Below are 18,837 nucleotides of genomic sequence, written 5' to 3' on the forward strand. Positions count from 1 at the left end.
CTTTAAAGGGGCAAATAGAGATCTGAAATTCTCGAGAATAATCTTTAGGAGAATATCCTCTGGAGGAATTTCTATTATAAATAACTGGAGAATATTCTTATAAGTTCTTGAGATGAGAATATCCTCCTGTTATTTATAATATAGTTATACATAATATATATTATTCTTGAGAATATTCTCTAGAACAGTGATTCCCAATGTGGGCGATACAATGTTCCAGGGGTGCGGTAGAAGCTACAAGTATAACATAGGATTCTACGGGTTCGATTGCATTGGGAGCGATGGGAGAAAAAACTTTCTGAAGAAGGTGGCGATGGGACAAAAAAAGTTGGGAAACTATGCTAGAAGGACTATTTTTATAAATTACTGGGGAATATTATCAAAAATAGTAATAATTATTCTCAAGTTATTAATAATAGTCCTTCAGAATATTCTCCAGTTATAGAAGCCCTTCTAAAGATTATTCTCAAGAATATATGTAATAACATGTATTATAATCAGTGCTGCTACTAGATACTTTGTCACCCGGAGCAAGCCAGAATTTTTGCACCCCTTGCATGTAGAGGAAGCAGTTAAAGGGTGGATTTGGTGCCCCCTCTGGTTCAGCACCCAGGGCACTAGACCTGCCTGCTCCCCTAGTTGCGGACCTGATTATAATAAATATAATCTCCATAAATAACTTGAGAATAACTCTTATTATTTTCAATAAAAATATTCTCTAGTACAGTGGTTCTCAACCTTTTCAAGCCCACGGACCAGTTTTGTTCATTTTTGTGAGTCGAAGGCCCGGTCAAACACACGTCAAATGGAAAGTGAATGAGGAAAAATTAAACAGCTAATCACTCGCGGCCTGGTATAAATGATATCAAGGCCCGTCGGTTGAGAAACACTGCTCTGGTAATTTATAATAGTAGTTCTTCGAGAGAATATTCTCTGTCCCTGTCTCTCTTCCCATCAAGAAGACAGGAATACTGAAGTTTGCGGCCCACAATATTAAAGTTTGAAAGCAAGAAAACCAACATAGCTGAATTGCACATCTGTTAGAGGAATATCAGTGATACAGTATTTAAGGGCATGTACATTGAATGAAACAACAGTTCTGTATCTTCTTAGAATGAAGGTGATTATATAAAAATAGCTTCTTTTATCAATCAACTTTGGTTTAATCATTTGTTTTGAACTTATTTCTGAAAATTTGTCTAATTTTAAAATATTTTAAGATTAAAATTTTTAAGGTTTTAATCTTAAGGCTTCTAAAATTTTCATAACCAAACTTTTAAAACCTCTCATTATGACCAAGAGAATATTCTCAAACTAAAAGATGTCATTAAGGTTGATTATGCCACAAATTGCTTTGTTTTGAATGTTTCAGGCAATGAAAACTGATTTATATTTCATAGTATAAACAAAATTAGTAAAAAAAAGTTAATTATTTGAAAGAAAAATGAATATTCTCATTCTCTGAGAACTTATATTCTCACGTCACGTCTCTAGGGCTGATCATTAAACTGAATTTTATTAATTAACATGTTTAAGAAACCAGTTGTCCCACACTTGTGCTGTCATCTGCCAATTGTACAGTAATTATACAGCAACTACTTTAGAATTTTTGATGATTAGAACTTTAACGAACCCCCCCCCCCAGTTTTTTTATCTAATTTAGTGTTAAGATTTCTTATTTAAGGCCAGGATTACAAAAAGTAAGGCCAGCCTTTACAAAATATTATTCTTTATTCAGAAAAATCCCGATTGGTTCAAAATTAAACACCATCAGAGACAAACAAGACAACACGGAATCAATACACCATAATTAAACCAAACAAAACCATAATACAAAAACAATTCATATACATAGCACCTAAAGAATATAATAGATTGAATAACGAAATAAAAACGGAAAAATCACTACACAAATTCAAAAAACTACTCATAAACAAAATCAACACAATTGAATAATAATCCCTTATACATACATCTTTTTTTTCTCTCTTTACAAATGTAATGTGAGGACTGAATATTATATCTTAATTATATACACCATTGGTCTGTTGTCAACCCCAGTATATACTACACTATCAATATGCCCTAGACGGATTATGTAATCCCTTGGGCTAATATATAAATGGTAATATATATGTTTTTTTGTATATTGCGTTTGTATTATATGTTGTAATATGTGTGGTGTGTGTGTAATAAATTTCAAATTACAACATAGAAGTTTGATAAAAGTTCTTTTAGTTCAAGTTTGACTGTACTTCACCAACACCCAACATGGTATGTAAGGGATGCATGTGTTTTGCTGGGAGGGGGGGGGGTTAAAAATTGGTGAAATTTTAAAGTACCATCAGTAGATAAAGGGTTAAAGCTGTGGTTCTCAAACTTTTGTAATCCATGGCTCTCTTGCCCAATTCATGATTCATCTGTGACTTCCCCAGAATAGTTTGGTAGATGTTTCTCATATAAAAGAACCACTTCAAAGCATAAATAGACACGCAAATCAATATCTCCAGCTCACCGTGACACCCCTGACAGTGGTTGGCGACACCACTAGGAGCCGCGGTGCATAGTTTCAAAAACATTGGGTTAAGCCTCATGGAAAATAATTATTAAAAGAAATTAAATCCCAGAATTTTTTAACTTTATTTCCAGAACTGATAACTCTAGTGACAATGTCTGGATAAGTCATTCAAAAAATTCACAATGCTTTTTTTAGTAAATATATTTTCTTTGATAACCGTAGTAATGCAGTTAGAAGAAACATTGATACCAATCCCATTCTCTCAAGCCTCTTACCTTATTTGGATATAGCAGTGACTTATGATCATATTTAAAAGTTTCATAAATCATCAGGGTTGTTTGGTTTAAACCTTGGTTTTAACCAAGTGGTTTTTTTAAAACAACCAGTTCAGTGTTTTTCAAAAAAATCAAATAAAAGTGGCCTAAATATTTTTTTTCCTTGAAAAATATCGTATTGGTTCATAATTAGTCAAAATTTTTCATTTTTACCACGTTTTATATCCTTATGGTACATTCTGATGGTATATCTTTAAATGACAAGATTTTATAAGTGGTTTTTTTTCAAAAAGTCTCATAAAAGTGGCCAGAATATATATATAATTTTTTCATATGAAGTTTCTTAGTTATTTAAAGTTATATACAAAAGCCAAACTTTCTCATTCTTACAACATTTTCTAACATTTTGCTACATTCTGATGCTCTATATATCTTTAGCAAATTCATGAATAAGGATTGCGTCACACATCTAAATGTAGTGGTGTATCATCTCACAGGTTTCTTTTTCCCTTCACAAAGAAGCAGCAACAGTAGTGACACCATCATGCTAGGGGCAGGTGGTTCTATAATCCAATAGACACCAGCTGTCCTTAAAGGACAAAGACTAGTGTACTAGTAGTTACATTACCTCACATACATTTTCATTTTCTTTCCCATAAGAAGTAGCACATCTCCTACTGTATATCTCCCAGTCTTAATATTCAATAGTTGGTTTTTTTTTATACTTTCATGGTAAGCCCAGTTAATCAAGGTTCTACTGTATAATAATAAAAGATTTATGAAAAATAATCAGCGATATACAGGGTGATTATAATTTGAAGTTTTGTTTCCAAAACTATTCAATAAGAACTACTGGTCAGAATGACTTGAAAATTTGCATAGATACTCCTGAAGCAATGGAAGAGTTTCATTCGCAAAAGAAAAAAAAAGTGCAAGTAGATGATGCTGTACTTGGCCAGCAGTATAATCTATTTTGTGCAACCACATCATTTTGGCACTTCCACAGCGTCAGTGTGTGGATAGAACTTCTATCAAGATGCACATTGCAATACAAGCAAAGCTGAAGACCCATTTTCACAGGATGCACCTTAACCCTTGCAATTTCTGGCTGTGGGGGGTACCTCAAAATGTCATAAACATTGGTCAGATTGCAAACTTCAGTGAATTGCAATCTCCAGCACATCCCCTATATGTTAGAAGTTCCTCAGGAATATTAACGTGGGGGCGCATTTGATTTAATAAAGCTGAATTGCAAGCACATCCACATCATAACCATGGCATACTCTGATCTGTTGTTGAACAAGAATTTTTTTGCTTTCAACCTCATAACTAGAGCACGGTGGACAACATATTTAACATTTCTTAAGTAAGTTGTAGTTATTTGTTCAATTACTTCATTTTTTTTGTGATGTTTCCATGAATTATGAAATTGTGCAATGCTATAATTAAGTTATCATTTTGCCATGGCTGGCTATCGTTTCCATTCTGCGAGCAAATTTCCCACATGTTGGATGATGTCATTAATTTTACATTTTTAAGTATTTTTTCCCCTTTATCAAATAAAATTGAATTTTTTCAGGAATATTCATGTCAATTTTCAAGTCATTCTGACAATCGTTCTTTTTTTACAATGTTTTGAAATCAGAACCTTAGTTATAATCACCCTGTATATCGTAAATCCTTGCTAATTAATCTGCATTATTTATGCTTCATTAAATACATTATATTCACCTAATTTTTATTATAGTTTTTGCTGCCTAATAGTAATATAGCTGCCTAATTAAGCATACTGAAAGTAACTGGAGAAAACATCTCTCTCTCTCTATATATATATAGAGAGAGAGAGAGAGAGCAGCTCTTGCACCCCTGATATATATATATATATATATATCATCAGGGGTGCAAGAGCTGTGCCAATTGCGCCAAACTGCGCCGGAATGGTTCTCTTGCTACATGGTGCGCCGAATCCCTGCGCATTTGCGCCAATTCTTGTTTGTGGTTCGCGGAGGTACCGCTAATGCACGTAGTGCGTCAAATACCCGGAATTTAGGAAAAGCATGAAAATTTTGTTCACGGGACGCGTTCTTTCCGAGACAAGGAAAAAGATATGGAAGGGAAACTTAAATTTTTTTCACTTTCCACCATCTACCACAATCGCGTCATCTCGTGACCTTGGAAAGTAGTACTACTTTGAAGTAATCCAAATTGGTATAATATAATATACTTTAATATAATATACTTTCGGGCTATCAAAGGCCCTGAATGAATATACCGAATTTTCCGATTTCGAAGAGCGTTTTTTCTCCTTCGGGTTATATACTGAAAATAACGGTAATTTCTCCGCTACCAACCTGCGTTCAAAGACAGCGTATCTACGGCGTAAATTCGCTTTATTTCCCGCAAGATTACACCCGCGCCTTTGCGAAGAATCAAAAAGGGACATTGGTTTACTCGTTTAAATTACCGAAATTTTTCGGAGATCGTTGGGAAAAAACGGGATCTGTAAAAACTCCAGCTAAAATATCCATAGTTTTGTCGTCTAGCCACTATGCGGTCGTGTGGTTATCGTCGGCGGTTGCCGATCGTGACAATTTCACATCGCGAAAATCCGAATTTGGCGAACAGGGCCCGGCTCGAGGAAAAAAATCTCTACCCATGTAGAACCTATTTTTGCTGTTACCGACAATGTTTTTTTTGGTCGACAAAGCTTTTTTCACCCTTTCAACTTCATTTAGCACCTCTCCTAGAGCAGAGCCCAATATAGCCGCAAGAACCGCCCCTGCATTGGTGGGGGAGGGGCATGCTCTTAACAATAGTCAAAGGAAGGAATTTATACTAGGAGCATGCTCATTTTATATATACATAACTTCTGTGAGATACCAATTATATATAAATGTCCTACCTTTCCAAAACATGTTGTTGGAGAGAATGAAATATTTGCACCCTCTCTTGGTTTTCGCACTCCCTCTCGTGCATTGCTGGGATTGTACATTACTCCTTCACGTATTGCTAGGATGTTGCTTAACATTGTATCGCCAACAGAACTATCAATTATGAGTGATGAATGGGTTGCACCACAATGCAAAGAATTAGAAGAAGTGAAATCAGTTCAGAGAATAGATAGATATTGGGCAGACATATTGAAACTTTGTAACCTTGAAAGCAGCACAAAGTTCACAATTTTGCCAGTTTTGGTGAAGGCTTTTTTATCTTTAGCACATGGTAATGCAGACAGTGAAAGAGAGTTCAATGTTAACAAAAGTCTGTTTGAACAGCGAAAAATCTGTCCATCCAATGCTTTAAAACATAGTTTCCCAAACTTTTTTGTTCCATCGCCCCCTTCTTCAGTAACTTTTTTTCTCATCGCCCCCAGCTCAAGTGAACCCATAGGATCCTATGTTATACCTGTAGCTTTTATCGCCCCCCTGGACCATTCCATTGCCCACTTTGGGAAACACTGCTTTAAAAGAATAAGACACACAAAATCTTATGTTCAAGGGCATGAAAAATTCGAAAAAAATTGTCATTAAGATGTTGAACTTCTGAAAGCGACTCTTGATTCGTATAGAAAATATTGTAAGAGGCTTCAGGCTGAGAAAAACAGCAGAAATTTTTTCTTTAATTTATTGACATGCTATTATATTGAGAAATTGTTAAGGTAAATAAGGTATTTATATTTTTTGCATTTTTTGCATTTCACTTTTAAATTTAATCATTTCTTTAAATTCTGTGAGAAGCTAACTTTTTTCACAGAAACCCTTATTATATTCTACATGCACTTTTTTTTTGCCATATCAGGATGAATAAGATTTGGTGTTCAAGCAGCAGAAATTCTTGCTGCCTAGGTTTTCCGTATGCATGGTGCTTAATTTGAAAAGAGTCTAATAATTTTTATTCGTCATTTCAGTAATTCATGTTTTAATAGTGACAGATAAGATACTTCAGAAAAAATTTAAATAGGCTTTAATTTGTGAAGGAAATTTATTTAGAATTTATTCGTTCCAACCATTTTTGCTGAAACTTTTGGCATTTCATGGAAAAATTACTCCTTATATTGCAGATACAGTTAGTTTTTAGTTCTGCTCCAAAATGGATGAGGGATGCTTGCGCCCGTTATATATATATGGATATATATATATATATATATGATTAATAATAACATTAAAAGAATTTTCAAACACATAGTAGTCCATTGAGTTAAGCAAAAACAATTAAATTGCAAAAGTTGGTTTTTGTTAAAATGTAAGAAATTTTTATTAATTAATATGGGAATAGTGTTAATTACCATTAATAAACATTTTATTTCAATTAATTATTAGAAGTTTCAATGATTTTTCAGAAATTTTATTGTTTTTAATGTTAATACTATTTAAAACAAAAAACCAGTTTAAACCAAAAAAAACCTGGTTTCTTGGTTTTTTTACCAACCCGGTAAATCATTCATCATGGTTGTTTTCCATGAAGTTCTATTTTTTAAAGATGAGAGGAGACAAAATCCTATGCCATCTCAAACAAGGTATTATCCTTGCTTTATAAGATGTATGGATTGGAGGTGGGTAGGGAGAAGAAAAAATGTTCTTTCTCATGAGAAAGAAGAACAGGCCTGAACCTCTGCTATAAAGTTATAAATCTGTACTGACACTTTTCAGAAAATATTGTATACAAGAAATTTTGACGTATAGGAGGACTATCATGATTTGTTTTATTAAATAGCATGTTTTTCTGAATGCTCACACCTCTATCTTTTAAGATGGAACAAAGTGCAGACTCAATGAATTCCGGTGTTCTAATGGGGCCAAATGTATTGATGAAAATAAAAAATGTGATCATTGGAATGATTGTGGCGATAATTCTGATGAAGAAAATTGTGGTGAGTTGTTCCCACCAAAAAAATATCAATTTTTTTTCAAAAAATTAAATGCTTTTAAAAAAATTATGCATGTTATGAAAAGTAATTGTTCTGATATGGATTTTTTTTTTCACAGTTGTACTTGTATTCAATGCAAACTCTGATGTTTTTACCTGCATAGACCTGATATTTTCGTGGGTGGTAATCCAGTTACCGTACAAAGAAATTTCCCCTACTCCCTACAAAAGTAATTTCTGGCTAATGTCATGCCTGTACTATACAAACTACTCACTAAAACAGAAAGCCACCTGTTACACAAAAATGTAACTACTTTGACAAAACATTTCTCATTATGAGAAAAGCCCAGCATTTTTCAGTGCATTTCTATGAAAGCATTCTGTGTCATCTTTTCGTGTGAATGCTTTGCAAATTATTAATAATTATCAATATGCCCAATTCAAATATATTGTGTATGCTATTTTACCATGCAACTAGTTTTTTGTATTGTAAAAATACCATACTCTACATATATATATATATATATATATATATATATAGTATACTATTTTTTTAGCACACTATATATTCCAGCTGCCTCAGGCACTAATATTGGTTTTTTATTACGTATTTTATTGTATGTTTTTTGTTCTATAAAAAATTCTTTGACCTGATTTAAAATATTTGTGCTCAAATATATAGTATACTATATATACAGGATGGACCGACAAACTCAAAGGATTGTTAGTAGACATCAAGAGGAACAAAAATTACAATGGAACGTGGTGTTGTAAACCATGTTGAGAGGGTGAAAATCTCAAGAAACGCATGCAGGCTCTGAGTCTAGAGAAGACTAAGGGTGGATATCAGTTGATCACTGAATGCGTTCGTGGGTTTGCTCACCATATCTGACATAAGCAGCGAAACACATATGCCGGGGTAGGATCACGTGCTGCATATGATGTAAATAAGCGCTATTGTGGTAGTAAGCATGTGTATAGCAGTTGATTTTCTGTTTGAGTGAGTATTGTGGTGCTGACTACGCAAACGAGGAATACACTGATGTACATCTGATTTATGGTCCAGCAGGTGGCAATGGGGGCTTAGCACAGCAGATGTACCAACAGCAATATCTGTTGAGGCATTGTCCGCACCATATTACCTTCACCACAATCGATCTACTACTATGGGAGACAGGGACCTTCCACCCAGCATACCATGAGAGAGATGCAGGGAGACAGTGTAATGTATGCACTGCTCAAATGGAAGAAATCATGCTGCAATGATTTGCAGATTCCCCGTCAACAATTACACGAGCAGTTGAAGCTCACTTCGAAACCTGCATGTGTTTTCAGTGATTTTTACCTTCTAAACATGGTTTGCAACACCCTGTTCCATTGCAATTTTTGTTAATCTTGATGTCTACTAGCAACTCTCTGAGTCTGTCGGTCCCTTAATAGAACACCCTGTATATCGTATATATATTTGTGCTCAAATATATAACACAAATACAAATACAACGCCACAACAGGCAAAATGCCCAACGAGGTGGCTGATAAAAAGATGCCCATAAAAATATGGATGTCATATGTTTCAAAAATACAGCAACCCAATTAAAAACGCAATTAACAAAAATTACAAACAATATATACACATGATAAAATATTATACAATGCCCATAAAGAATACTTATGGTTGTCTTATTCTAAGAATGGATAGCCTCTCGATTTACCCCAACATGTTTATCGTACTTCTTTTTAAACGTGTCAATTGTGTTACAATCTACTACCTCCGGAGGTAAGCTATTCCATTTATTAACAACCCTATTAGAGAAAAATTCCCTGCGACACCATAACCTTGCATTGTCCCTCACCAATCGATATTGGTGTCCCCTTGTAAAAGCAGTCGATTGGCGGTGTACTAAAAGTTCATGGTCCATCCTATCCATCCCATTGAAAATTTTGAACACTTCGATCATATCTCCTCGACACCTGCGTTCATCCAATGTAAACATATGCAAAAAATGAAGTCTCTCTTCATAACTCAAGCCCTGTGTGCCAATAAGGACACGCATAGCTCTTCTCTGCACCCTCTCAACCAAGTCTATGTCCCTCTGTAGGTATGGTCTCCAAAACCTTACAGCATACTCCAGTCCAGGACGAACTAAGCCTCGAAAAAGTGGAAGAATGACTTTAGGAGAATGCGAAGAGACCTTTTTGAAAATGAGACCAAGCATTCTATTCGCTTTTTTGACAACCGCTGAACAATGTTCAGAAAACTTAAGTCGCTCATCAATGAGAATTCCTAAATCGGTGACTCTAGTTGCATCCGGGATAGTGACACCATTCAACTCGTAACAGAACCGTGGGTTGTTCGAACCAAAATGAGCGACCATGCACTTATCTACGCTAAACGTCATGCTCCATTCATTTGCCCATGCTGCAATCTTGTTTAAGTTGGTCTGGAGCAACTCCCTATCGCTTTCATTTCCGATTACCCCCATTAGCTTCACATCATCTGCGAATTTGCTAGTAATTCCATCGATACCCTGATCGAGTTTGTCGATAAAAAGTGAAAAAAGTATGGGGCCAAGGACAGTTCCCTGAGGAACTCCACTTGTGACGTCTGTCCAACCAGAGAATTCCCCGTTCACCATAACTCGTTGCGACCTATCTCTTAACCACGATTCTATCCAATTCAGCAAGTTGCCCCCTATTCCAATCTCGTGTAAACGCTTCAAGAGTTTGCCAAGTTGGACCCGATCGAATGCCTTCTGGAAATCAAAGTAAACAACGTCGACATTTTTGCTCTTACCCAAAGCCTTAGTCACGTAATCATAGAAGCAAAGGAGGTTAGTTACACATGACTTCCCCTTCCTGAACCCATGCTGATTATCCGACAATACATTATTCTCGTCTATCCACTTCACAAACTGCCTTTTGATGATAATTTCCAAAATTTTCGAGAGGGAGCTCGTCAAACTCACTGGACGATAATTAGACACCACTTCTCTACTACCCTTCTTAAATATCAGAACAACGTTAGCCAGTTTCCAATCTCTCGGGACGATACCCTCAGCAACACTACTCCTGTATATCTGTGCGACTGGCCCCAACAATTCATTAGCGCCTTCCCTGAGAACCCTGGGATAGATATCATCTGGTCCTGGTGCTTTGCTTGCACATGCATTTCTTAGAAGATTTAGGACCTCCACGTCTTCCACTTGAATATTGTTGAGGGTTTTATTACCCCATGCAACACCTGTATATCGAATATCATTATCTCCATTAAAAACCAACGCGAAAAAGTCATTGAAAGCACTACACATGCCTACATTGCTCTCTACCTTTAAGCCTCCTATCGAGAGGGGGCCAACTGTCCCCTTACATCCATTATTGACGTATCGAAAAAATGATTTTGGGTCAGAGCCAATGTTATCTGCCAACCTAGATTCAACTTCCTTTTTACTATCCCTTATCGCTTTCTTCAACAGTCTTCTTTTATCAGTAAACAATGATAGGTCACCTTGTCCACTTTTATACTCTCTGAATGCCCTTTTCTTTTCAAGATAAAGGTTCCGAACGCTATCCGTGAACCATAGAGGGTGTGATGTACAAACACGCTTTTTTCGAACAAAGGGTATGACGTCGTGCAAAACAGTGGACAGCTTCGTACTAAATTCTTCCCATTGACTTACCACCCCTACTGATTCCAACCGGTCTTTGAAAACTTCCGCTAACCTTCTTCTCAAAACATCAAAGTTAGTTCTCCGAAAACAAGGAACCAGTCTTTTGTTATCAACCTTACCCGAGGAAAAGTTACAGTGAAATCTGACGATACGATGATCACTGGAAGAAAACTCTTCCCCCACCGAAACATGTTCAACTAGATCCTCAGAACTAGTAAGAACTAAATCCAAAATAGCAGTACCCCTAGTGGCTTCTGATACATGCTGATACAAAAAATTTTCGAGCACCAGCTTAAGAAAGTCTCTTTCATACTGATTTCCAGATGAAAGGTTCTCCCAATCAATACCCGGGTAATTGAAATCCCCTAGTATGAGAACCCTCTTTCGCTTACACATGTAGGAAATTTCATCATGCATTTTGGCGATGTAGTTTTGATCCCTGTTCGGTGGATTGTAACAAACCCCAACAATAAGCTTATGACGTCTTTTGTTCTCAAGTTCAACCCATATGGTTTAAATATCACTTCTCTGCACGTCACACTGTCTAGCCTTCAAACAGGATTTTACGTATATCAACACTCCACCCCCTTTCCTATCAGATCTGTTTCTCAAAAAAGTATCGTATCCTGAGATGTGTGAGAAAGATTCATCCCCATCGTTTGCCCAAGATTCTGTAATGGCTATAAGATCCAAGCCCTCCACAACCATCATAGTTTCTAAAAAATCTTTCTTATTACCCAAGCTCCTGGCATTTATTAACACACATTTTAATTTGCCCGGTGGTTTAGTGTCAATCGAGAAGCCATCCAAGTCAGAGGTGTGTAATTCCCCGTCAGTACTGTTGTGATTATCATTAACTAACCTGCATTCCCGACTACGTGGTCTGGGAGTAAAAAACCTGACCTAAGACTATCGTAAACCTCCCAGACCCCTCTCTTATTTAGATGGATCCCATCCGAACGAAGCCACCTATCGGTAAATGCAGGAAGCTCCAAGAATGTGACCCCAAGTGAGGAGCAAATGTCCTTCAGGCCTATATTGAATTGGTGGATCCTACTCCTATATCCCCTACTACCCCTTGGCAGCACTGGAATCACTGCCACATCTGAACCCCCCTCCCTAGCGGATAATAGTAAATCCTGGTATTCTGACAGAGACTCACTAATATTCGCTCCTACCTGATTTGTTCCCACCCACAGAATCACCCGCAAGGGCAACTTTCGGCAATGAAAAACGTCTCGAACGTTGCCAATCTTCCCCCCCCCCCCCAGGAAGACAACAGCGCTCGAAACCCCGAAAATCCTTACGCACTCTGTTCCCAAGTTCCCTAACCATAGAATCGCCGATGATTAAACCCCTATCACTATCCCCCTCTACCTCATCCACGAACACCCATTCGCCCTCTAAAATGTCGTTGTTCGTGGAGATTGCTTCTTCATCAACAGGTGGCTCGACGACCAGAGGCTCCGTTATAACCGGGCCCTCTAGCACCCTAACTTTTTCCCGTAAAGCTTCGACCTCCAGTTCCAGCCTTTTCCTATCCAAGCATAACATACACAGATCAACTACCAGTTGAGTAATTGTCATCATTGTTAGACTGACTGACTGACAAAGTCTGCTTTTTCCAGGGAAGGCCAAATCTGGAAGACTCCTTCTCCCCCAACAATTTCAGTGGCCCTGTAAGGGCACATGAACATTGTTAGGAAAATATCATAGTAATATGTATATGGGTTCATAGGTTTATAGGAAAGTCCTTCTGACCTTAAAAGCAACTATGTAACATAAATAACAGTATAGTAAAGTAACTATGCCCAATCAGATAGAAAAACATCTATACATAAAGTGTTAATGGGGAGGATATAGAAATTGAGTGAAATTTGTGCCTCTTGCTATTATGATAAAAATAATTCTTCCTTTAACATTTGAAAATATAAAACACTTGAAACATAAGGAAAGTTTGCTGAGATTTGAATTTTTTAAACTTCTGATTTTTTCAAATTTTTCAAAGTGTATTAAATAATCAAAATAATTAAGTTTCAAAGAGAAATAAACAGATTGTTATGAAAATTTATAAATATCAAATATAGTGAAACCTGTCTTAAACAGAATCAAATGATAGTCAGTTCAATGATTAGTGCTTTGATGTGTATCTTTATGAAATACAAATTTGTCTAAAACAGAATATTATTAGTTTCGTGGCGTTCCATTTCATACAGGTTTCACTGTATTTAAATTACCAATATATCTGCAAATCTTTCTCCAAACGTTACAGGATAAATTAATTCCAGTATAATAGAGACAGGAACAATCTTTAATAATTGGGTTTTTTGTTAATTGGGGGCATATGCAAATTTTAATTTTTATATTTTCTCTAAGTATTATTTCATGCATTAGTGTTTGTTGTATTTGATTGGGTGTAGTCATTCTACTATATGTTATATAAGTTGAATAGCTGCAGCTCTTTCTGTTTACAAGTTATTTTATTGAATCATTTTTAAAAAGGGACAAAATTCTACATGTGTATAGAATATTGACATTTATGCTACATGAGTGGTGACTTGAGTAATTTTTTTTAGAATTATATTTAAGATATAAAGACTATTGTTTTTGTTTAAATTATTTAAGACTTTCCGTCATGCAAAACTGGTCAATTTCGTTGCACAAATGCTATCTGTATTCCGGTTCGATGGAGATGTGATGGACATGCTGATTGTACAGATAGCTCTGATGAAGTCAACTGTAGTAAGTTAAATTTTTGTATTAAATTGAATTTATTGGTAAAGATTAATTGAAGTTCAAATTGTATATAATAGTATATGTCATATAAATTTGCCAAACTAGTGGTTTGACTGTGATTATCTTATCCTATGTTTTTTTAGCTTTAATATCATGTCCAGACACTAAGTTCCTATGCCCATCTGAAAAGCGATGTATAGACAAAGAAAAGCTGTGTGATGGAAACAGAGATTGTGAAGATGGAACTGATGAAAAGGATGCATGCTGTAGGTATCTTTGTGTTCATGCGCACTTTAACCCCTTAATGATCACGGATGAGATATCTTGCCAAATGCAAATAGAAAAAATTCATTCCAGCTCTCCCTGTTTCTTTTTAGCTTTTTTCTCTTCAAACAAAGCTTCACTGTAACAATATGAAAAGAAGTTTTTCCTCCCCGTTCTTTCTATACTCCTGTTTAGTGATTTCCCCCTTTCTACTATAAATTTATAAGATAAATAGAACAATTAGGGGAGGGTAAGAAAGAGAAGGTGAGGTTGAAAGAGAAATCTACTGTACATAATTTTTCTCATTTTATTTCTTTTTTATATTTCTTTCTTTCCCTCCTTCCTTTTTCCAACATGTGAATGAGAAAACCAGTTTTATCACCAATACTCCAAGTACAAATCATCCAAATTTGTTGTCAAAAGCCTGTACGTGAAAAGGTTAAATATTATAGTTATGTGGGGAATCAGTCAAAGACCTCCACAGAATCAAGGTCGTCAAGGATACACAGTTAGTTGGTTTTGGAAGGTGCTGGCCGCACTTGTTGTTGAGAGAGGAAAGTTTTTACATTAATTTACTTTTTATAGTCTTGCCGTATACATTTTGAATAAAAGATATTTTTATAAAAGATGTTGTCACTCCTAATGCCATCCACCACCTATAGATGCTTTTATTCTGTAAAAATATTGTATAATAAACACTTTTCAGATTTACATGTGAGCTTTTAATGTTATAAAGACCTATAATTATCATAATTTCTTGTGTATAATGCATGCAAGCATCCGTTGTATTTCTAATATTGTAGTAACACATAATCTGCATAAGCAAGCTCTTAGTTGTTATTTTTATTATCAATAATTGAGTCATAAGAAATGGAAGGATTGTTTGTCAGGTTTCCTTTTTTAGAGTAAACTTTGATTGCTCTCCATACATCTATCTATACACCAATTTTAACAGATTTAAAAAATTTAATTTTAAAATATTTAAAAAATATTTATAAATCATTTTAAAAAATACCTAATTTTATTCCAAATCCTCAGAAAAACAAATGCAGATAGTCCACACAAATAAATTCAGATGTTTTTTAATGCATAATCTGTCAGGAAATTATGGTAAACAAAAATTGTTCAAAAAAAATTCAAATTAATTCAAATTAAATTCTTTTTTTTTTTTTCTGAAGAAAAAATCTTGGCCTAGGATTTGGCTGCAGATGTACACAGTTATGCTGTAATAATGAAGTCACGAATGTCCACAGTCAATCACAACACCATTTTGATGAAACTATGCTGATTTTTGAAAGGTTAAAGGTTAGATCTAGGGAAGCTGTGAACATTTTGCCAGTGATTTTAGAAATGGAATTCCAAGGCTTGAGAACTTTCTTTCATTTTCTACAACTGGCAACATTTTCATCTTTGAAGTCAAACATAATTGATAGTCTTAAAAGAAATTGTCAAAAGTGATGTTCATTATTGACCAGAGTTGCTGCTCTACACAAATTTATCTAGTTCCAGAGGTCAAAGTTTTGCCAGCAAACTGGGTCTTTTTTTGAGTAAAAATGGGTCTTTGAAAGAAAATTAAAATTGTTATTTTTCCATCACATTCACTAGAAACCCATCAACACAAAGGAATTAACATAAGGAATAAATCTAAAACAAATATAAATTAGACACATTATAAAGGGTGATTCCATAAATCCACTTGCCACATCTTACTAGTGAATTGGTGATCCTAGAGGCATGCTTCCAACTACAAAAGGTATCCAAATAACATGTATAACTCAGATACATCATTCATGTTGCAAGGGGTTGTATAGTTATTGAAATTTAAAAAAAAATTAACTTTTTATACAGACACCCTGTTCTCAAAAACCCAGTTAAAAAGTTGTTACCCTGTCTCTCCTGAGGCCACCAAAAAAATTACATGTTTCCAAGTGTTGAGTTATTCACTGCGATATTTGAATTAAAAAATCAGAGAAAAGTTTGGGAAGTACAGCATAAATTAGGGAAAGAAGCATTGTCTGTTAGTTTATGCTGTTCTTTCCCAACTTTTCTGGGGTTTTTTTAAATTCAAATATCTCAGTGAATATTGGACTTGAAAATGTGGAAATTTTTTTCTTTTCTTCAACAGAGAAGGGCAGTAAGTTTGTAACTTGGTTTCTGAGGTGTACGTATAAAAAGTTAATTTTTATATTTCAATAACTACACAACCCCTTGCAGCATGAATGACTTATCTGAGTTCCACACAAATGTTATTTGAGTACTTTTTCTACTTGAAAGTATTCCTTTAGGATCAACGGTTCACCTGTAAAATGCAGCAAGGGGAATAATGGAATAATCCTGTATATTTATTGATAAATCAACCTATAAATTCTCTTCTAATCAATTTTTTGTTTCAGAAAATCTTAGCCATTTAAATAATATTGTCTTGTTCATTTAAAAAGCAAATGATTCTGAGTAATAATTTTCTTCTCTTTCCCTGATAATCCGGAAGTCTGGTGTACCACCTTACCTACTAATTTAATTGCTACATGCTTCACACCTAAAAATGGGAGCTATGCCAGATTTGTGTTGATGAAACCTAACAGTGTCTTTTGTTGTGCATGTTTTGCATTCAGTAAGTGGTTCCATCTATCCTTCAAATTGCCAATGAGCAGATTCAATGATGCAATTTGATGTATATTTGTGTGTGTTTTAGGTTTTTCTTTTCTTTCTTTCAAACCAAGCATAACTCAGGACTATCGCCATCTATGGGCAATTTACTACCTAGTGAGTTGTGCTGGAGGTGTAAGTGTGTGCACCTAGCAGTCTGAATACGTATCTAGTCTTGTATCTAATTTTTCAGTGCTGCCATCTATATTTCAGAAGTGAAATGAGTGAAATGTAATGATTGAATTACATTTGTTCTGTTTGTAGGTCTGTTTCTCTCTGTGGCGACACTTTTTAAATGGGAGATTGGCTTGCATTCGTGCCCCAAAGTTTGGAACCACAGAAAACCAACTTCAGCTGACCGTCACTGTGGCAATGGTGGAGTTCGAACCCAGGACCTCGCAATCCGAGTCTGTCACTATAACCACTCGACCACCATAGCAGCTGTGTTTTAGGTCTGCTGATTATCTTGGCCATGGAAACAGAACTTTTTCCTAAAATGTAGCTGACTCAAAGTTGCAAAAACTCAGAAAATCATATTTAGCTAACAACCATTGCACGTTTGCAGGCATCAAACCCAGATTTTCACGATGTGTAATTGTCACAACCAGCAATCGCTGATGATAACCACACCATCACACTGTGGTTATATGGCAAGTTATGAATATTTCAGCTGCAGTTTTTACGGATTCAGCTTTTTTTTCTCAACGATCTCCAAAAAATTTTGATAATTTGAATGGGTGAACCAATTCTATACAATTTTTCACAAAGGTCCCTGTGCAATCAATCTGGTGGGAGCAAAGAGAATTTGTCATAAACATGCTGTGTTTGAGTGAAGGTAGGTAGCCAGAGGAAAGTACTGTAATTCCGGTATATAATCTGCAGGGGAAAAACTCTTAGAAAATGGAAAATTCAGTAGACCACATAGCCCTTCATTCTGGATGCGAACAGATATTTTGCCAGCCTATTCCTCGATAGAAAGTTATACCAATAAAGTACATTTCTTCTGATGTACTTGGATATTTTGAAACTAGTTATGTGGAAAGAAAAGTGTGTCCTGTTCAAAGTTCCGAGATCTTTTTGAATATAGTTATCAATTCATTATTACAGGGGTGGGAACTCTGCGCCAATTGTGCCGCACTGCTCCAAAATTAACATCTTGCATCATCCTGCTCCAATAGGGTATTTTCGTATTTTTCTGCGCCGAATAGCGAATTTTGCTTCAGTATGCCCGGAATTTCAGAAAGGACGCCAAAAAGTTTTTGGTCCTGCTTGCCACGAAACGATTCTTTCCGAGAAGAGCGTGTTTTATTCCACTGTACTTCAACTATCGCCTTATTTGAACTATCAGGCTTTCCATCACGAAACCCCAATAATATCCGTGATCGTGCAACTGAAGATGGTTTGCAATGGTCTTTCAGTTTTAAAGTGCAAATGTGAGTCAGTTTCCGTTTTCAAAAAAAAGTCGCCACTGGAAGCAGTAGAAATTACTGTAGTCGATCGTCATTGCGTCAAATCCCGATGTTTCGTGAGAAAAATTTCCATTCCGGGAGTAAAAAGCGCATGTCCGCCGATTGCTAATTTAGAAACTTTGCCGAATAATAAGCGTTAAATCGACAATGTTGCCGAATAACGAGTATTAAATCACCAATGTTGCCGAATAACGAGTAATAAATCGCCAATATTGCCAAACAACGAGTGTCAGATCGCCAATCTCGCTAAACAATGAGTGCTGAATCGCCGATCTCGCCAAATAATGAGTGCTGAATCGCCAAACATCGCGATTCTTCCGAAATTCTCTCCCATTTTGCAACAATTTCTTTCCGAGTATAAAAAAATTGAAAAATTATAAAGAAAATTTTTAACC

At 35.6% G+C, this 18,837-nt stretch overlaps 1 protein-coding gene across 1 annotated transcript in view; it reads left to right on the forward strand.

The window, feature by feature from the left end:
* mgl (low-density lipoprotein receptor-related protein megalin) overlaps nucleotides 1-18,837 on the forward strand; it is a 425,733-nt gene that overhangs the window by 90,481 nt on the left and 316,415 nt on the right. Inside the window, exons 5-7 of the mRNA XM_089252561.1 lie at nucleotides 7,544-7,663; nucleotides 13,953-14,069; nucleotides 14,207-14,329. Coding sequence (XP_089108687.1) covers nucleotides 7,544-7,663; nucleotides 13,953-14,069; nucleotides 14,207-14,329 — 360 coding nt within the window. The remainder of the gene's footprint in view (nucleotides 1-7,543; nucleotides 7,664-13,952; nucleotides 14,070-14,206; nucleotides 14,330-18,837) is intronic.

The sequence above is a fragment of the Pholcus phalangioides genome, unplaced genomic scaffold (genome assembly GCF_987345545.1).
Source record: "Pholcus phalangioides strain wild (caught in Gottingen) unplaced genomic scaffold, Ppha-v1.0 ptg000029l_1, whole genome shotgun sequence".
Lineage (NCBI taxonomy): Eukaryota > Metazoa > Arthropoda > Arachnida > Araneae > Pholcidae > Pholcus > Pholcus phalangioides.